Source organism: Macadamia integrifolia, chromosome 8 (assembly GCF_013358625.1).
Source record: "Macadamia integrifolia cultivar HAES 741 chromosome 8, SCU_Mint_v3, whole genome shotgun sequence".
NCBI lineage: Eukaryota > Viridiplantae > Streptophyta > Magnoliopsida > Proteales > Proteaceae > Macadamia > Macadamia integrifolia.
This window is the reverse complement of record NC_056564.1, coordinates 32,841,933-32,847,460: the sequence shown is the minus strand read 5'-3', so window position 1 is coordinate 32,847,460 and position 5,528 is coordinate 32,841,933. Positions and strand designations below refer to the sequence as shown.

The 5,528-nt window shown below is 39.3% G+C and overlaps 1 protein-coding gene across 1 annotated transcript; it reads right to left on the bottom strand.

The window, feature by feature from the left end:
• Positions 1 to 1,731: 1,731 nt before the first annotated feature.
• On the bottom strand, positions 1,732 to 3,324 carry LOC122086903 (inorganic phosphate transporter 1-4-like). Its single transcript, XM_042655818.1, has one exon. It carries the CDS (start codon positions 3,322 to 3,324, stop codon positions 1,732 to 1,734), a length of 1,593 nt encoding a protein of 530 aa, XP_042511752.1.
• Between the last annotated feature and the right edge of the window lie 2,204 nt (positions 3,325 to 5,528).

Below are 5,528 nucleotides of genomic sequence, written 5' to 3'. Positions count from 1 at the left end.
GGGGGGGGGGAGGGGAGGCTTAAGCCAACAAGGAGAAGCCAATTGATGAACACATTTATGTGTGAAATCTGGGGTATAAAAGCATGCATTTTACATATTTATAATGGAGCTACCTTGGGTTTTACTCTCTTTTTGTAGGTTTTATATTTTAAAGGCCTTAAGGACTATCGGGCATCGTATCTCCAATTTTACACGTAAAGAGGTTTCGTTTCTTTATTGTTGCGAAGAGGACGGAATTCTGAGTAAGATGGACATGTTGCATTAAAAGTACGCATCCATTTGGTCATCCGTACAAGTGATTATTCTTTTTGAGCTAGAAAAAGAATAATAGACCAGAACTGAACTGAGTTGTAAGTTTGCAGTTGTCGGCTAACCCTTTTGCAGTTGTCCCAGGGGTATAAAAGAATATTCCAAATGCCAACAAGGATCGATGGACCCCCCTTGAGTAATTGAAGATTCTTTTTTTGGTAACAACTACTTAGCGTAGTTGGTGAGCTGTGGTGTGCAAAAATCCCATGTTAACCAGGAGGTCTTAAGTTTGAACCTCTTGATTGCTTTTTTTTTTTTTTGCTCTCCTATTTTCCAACCACTTAAATACCAAGGGTATAGGAGGAGATTTCCCATTAAATTAGAAGATTGGTCAAAGCAAAGCAAGAGAAATTTGGCCAAGGGTCTGAAACCGAATCAAACCAAAACAAAAATTCTAGATTTTGAAAGGAAGTGTCCTTTCTTCGATGTCTTCATAGATTTTGTCCATCGACTTGCAGTTAAAGCTAAGAGAAACAAATGTCTATAAATAAAGGTTGTCAGTTGTGTTAGTTACTTACTAACTGGAAATTAGTGTATTAGTCACCTAAAACTGATTAATAAGACCAAACCAGTACTGTTGGGGTTCCACTCGGATGGAAGAAGTAATAATCTCACATCCTATATGGGTAGTATGATGTGGAGTCTATTATTAAAACCAAGATTTGGCAGGGCCAAGATTCTGGCATCAGGACCAGTGTATGTGAACCCGATGTGCCTTTGAGGATAAAATAGAGACAATCTCAAAGGCTCCCGCATGGACGTGGGAGATGGGAAGATCTCGAGCTCTCATGTGGAGAGAGAGGAGATGTGATGGTGCTGGGTGCATTGGCGGTGAAGGGAGGAGGTCGAGGTTGCAAGAAAAGGCCAAGGGTGGGACGATGGTTGTAGCCTGTGCCATGTTGAAGAAGATGATGTGGGAGTGGGATTGCAGGGAAGGTGAGGTCCGTGAGGATTCCTCAGCACACGATCAAGATGAGGAAGATGTTGTGAATTCCTTCTTTTTTTTTTTTATTTAAACTATAGAAGAAAAAAAACCAGCTCTGAGAAGAAGTATCCTGTATATAATATTATTTTTCATTCTCTTAATGTATTTGGTATTAAAGTAATAAATATGAATTCAATGGTTTAAATCAATTTGACAGAATTCAGCAATCAAAAAACGCTAGCATACTTTATTCCTGGTTAACCCGCTGGCATGTTCAAATGGAAAGGCTTTACATTATTACACAATAAGATGAACCCGTAGAGGAAGACACAAATACAACTCGAAGAAGAAGATGAACCCATAGAGGAAGACTCAAATACAACTCGAAGAAGAAGATGAACCCGTGGAGGAAGACTCAAATACAACTCGAAGAAGAAGAAGAAATTAGAGAAAAGAATACCCAAAAGATCAATTAGAGAAAAGAAATTAGTCAAGGACTAAGCAGGAAGAGTCACGTCCATTCCACTTTCTTCTTCTGACTCCCCATCACCTGATATTTCCTCAAGAGATTTGCCCTTGGCATCAGGCACCAAGAACGTAAACAGTAAGCCCAAGAAGTCTGTCGCAGCTAGCACGTACAATGAGTTCTGCACACCGATACCAGGTGAGTACCCTGCATCATCCAGGGCCTTGATCGGTGATTCTGCGGCATACAAGAAGCCGAATGCCCCAACGATTGCCCCAGCCTTACCAGAAGCTGCCGATATACCATGACAAGTAGACCTGAATCTTGCCGGGAATATTTCCGCAGGCACCACAAAGGTTGTCGAATTAGGCCCAAAATTGGAAAAGAAGAAGGTGAAGGCATACATGACTACGAAGCCAGCATGGTTAGTCTTCCAGTAATTGTAAGGAATGGCAAGCCCAAGCATGAAGACCATCATGAAGAAGAAACCCATCAACTGAATTACAAACCTACCAATATAATCAACGAAGGCCACAGTAAACCAATACCCAGGAATGGTACCACAAAGAGCTATGATGGTTTGGGCCCTCGCAATCATGTAAGTCTCTTGAAGTGCACTCATGGTACTTGCAGAAGGGATCCAACCAACTGAGCTGAAGATGTCCTTCTGGAACAGACTCTGACTGTAAAAAGCAATGTCTACAAAGAACCATGTTGTGGCGGTTCCAACTAAGTGAAGCCCATGTCGACGTAGGAATTCCTTAGAGAATAACCCAAATGAGTTGGAGGGCTCCATTGCCATCCTCTCCACTTTGTCTTGCTCCACTTCCATCTCCACTTGCAACACCGTCACCATATCCGCAGCCGCCTTTTTCGCATTCCGGGCGACGAGGGCCGTGTAACGAGCAGTCTCAGGCATCTTCATACGCCAATAGTAAGTAAGTGCTGCAGGAAGGGCACCCACCATCAAGATAATTCTCCAGACGAAGTCGGCCTGCGGCACAGTCGAGGCGACGGGGTTAATTTGGTATGCCGGAGCAGGATAAGCGGCCTTAAATCCCGAAGAAACGATGAGGGCAACGATTCCACCGGCTAAGATACCAAACCCTTGCATGGCAAACACTGATGCGATGAAAGCACCTCGGGTCTTCTTGTTAGCATACTCAGACATAATGGTAGCTGATAATGGGTAGTCACCACCAATGCCGAAACCTAACCAGAACCTGAAGAAACATAAAGTGCCCACTACGCCTTTGGCTGTGGAGCCAAAGGATAAGCCAGAGGCAAGAGAGCAGACCACCATGAGCATAAGTGTGACACCATACACACGCTTTCGACCCATCTTGTCTCCCAGCCACCCGAAAAAGAGCTGACCCGAGAGGGTGCCAACAAGGGCGACACCATTGAGGGCTGAGTTTGCGTTTGGGGGTAATGAACCAGGGCTGGCTGATCCAGGTGTGTAGTAATAAATACGGCCGATCAATTTGGTGACAAGGGAAATGCAGAAGAGGTCGTAGGAGTCTGTGAAGAAACCCATACCAGCAATCACAATTGCTGTGAAGTGGTATAACTGGGTCTTAGCCACATCAAGTGCTTTAAGCACCTGCAATTGTTCCCTAGCCATGGCTGCTAGTGCTAGTGCTAGTGCTACCAACCTTTTTCCACAGAATAGCTACCAGCGATTGTATTCTTGTTTGCCTTCTTGTAACAATCTCTTAAAATGGTTTCCTTTTATAATGTTGTGGAGTTCAAAGTTTCCCTGTAATCAATCGAATCTGAAACCGGATTATGCTTCTTAAGTCACACTTATAGCATCAATCACCAGTGCAAGTGCATGATGCACCCATTTCCTCCTCCCCCGGTTCCTTTTTTGTTTTTTTTTTTCTTTTGTTTTTGTAGTTTTGGGTTCAAATAGCAGCATTTTTTAGGCCACAGAGGCTATTATGATTGAAACCTTTATTTGTAGCAAAGTCAAACCTGCAGTCTAATGTAAACATTCCACCAAAAAAAGTCTAGTTTAAACAAATAAGAAAGGGAATATAAATTTAGAAATCATATTCTTATATGTAGTATATAAATATTAAACTGATAAGAATAGATACTAATAAGAGTCTGACCCCTCCCCTTAATAGTAGAATCACCCTTATTATCACAAGTCTCAGAGATAATATAAAAAAAGTGGATGCGGGCTATTTGCTTTGATTTCCAAAATAAATACATGTTATACGACGCAAACTACTTGTTGATAGGAGAAAGTGAGACGTGGCTCTAGGTCTGCTCAAAGGATTGTCGAAAGCAAGGAACATGAATTGGAAGATGGATGTCGTATGAAGTGACGAAGAAGAAATTTGAATGTTTTTTGAGAGGAAGTACGAACAATTGCTAACCCTATGGTTGAAGACATTAATTACTATATTTAGAGATGGACAACCATCTTAACCACCCCAAATTTTGTATTAAAACTAACAAGCAATATGTGGGGGGAACTTAAATCTATAGCTAAGGAGGCTATAACACAAAAGCAATCTATCTATAAGTCGGATATGATGTATAAGTTACAAAACTCTATTTAATCTATCTTTTTCTTGTTTGAATAAAAAAAGTAAAAAAAAAAATATATAAATATTCGTTTTAATAGAAAAATAAGAAATAATATTATTTATGAATAAAGGGTCTAACATGGTTCCTAAATCAGCCACACTTATTTTGGTATTGATCAAAGATAAAATTAAAATAGAAAGATATACAAGAATTGAAGGATGAGGAATATATTAAAAATATCTTATCAATCCAAATATGGCATGACTATCAATAGAAACGAAAAGGCAAACTCAATAATAATTGACTCAAAGGACCACCTTCCACAATGCCATCAGCAAACCCCTAAAACCAACATGACACTAAGTAGATTTCCTTGCTTCCAAAATGAAGAGAAATAGACATACAATCCCATCTCCAATATTCATCTATCTTCATTAAGGACAATACATTTCTCTCTCTCTCTTCTTCTTCTTCTTCTTCTTCTTCTTTTTTTTTTTTCCCTTCATTATTTACAAGTATTATTAACTTTATTATCATCATATCATTATTAGTTAAAGGGGAAAAAAAAAAATTCCAGTGGTTCAGTTCATTGCTCATGAAGGAATTAATCATGCCATATGTACCAAGCTAATAATCAACTTCATGCCAAAGTTTTTCAATAAAATAATAATAAAAAAAAGGTAAGATTTTTTTTTTTGGGAGGGTGGGGTGGGCTAAAAGAAAGGATAGATTGAATGTTAGAATGTTTTTAGTGTTATAGTTATAGGTCTAATTTAATCAATTCTTCACTGAAGCCATCATTGTATCTGATGTAACAGACCATGGCAAATGCCAAAATGAAAGGACATATACAATGCAAGGCCTTCACCACTATGGGATCTGAGAAGGGTCATAATGTACACAGTATTACTTCTTACTTTGAGAAAAGATTGTTTCCAACTCATATCCACGACTAAGGCACAATGGAACATATTAAAGTATCATGAATAATTCTTTTCGCTCCCACCTCTTTCTTTGTGTGATTCAATCCATTATAGATGAACCAAAATAGGTTCATAGCAAAATGCTGGTGATTCTTCAAATTTTGGAATCCAATTCAAGCTTGAGAAGTTCCTAATGGAAATTTGTAGTGTAGGTGAGAGCAACACAGATACTATATCAAGTGTAATTAATAGTGGATCCCAATTGATATTTGTCATGTGGTAGTTCAGTAGGCCCTCAAACTTAGTGCAAAAACAGACCCAATCATCTCCTATTTATCTACCTATAAAATTTCATTCACCAAAT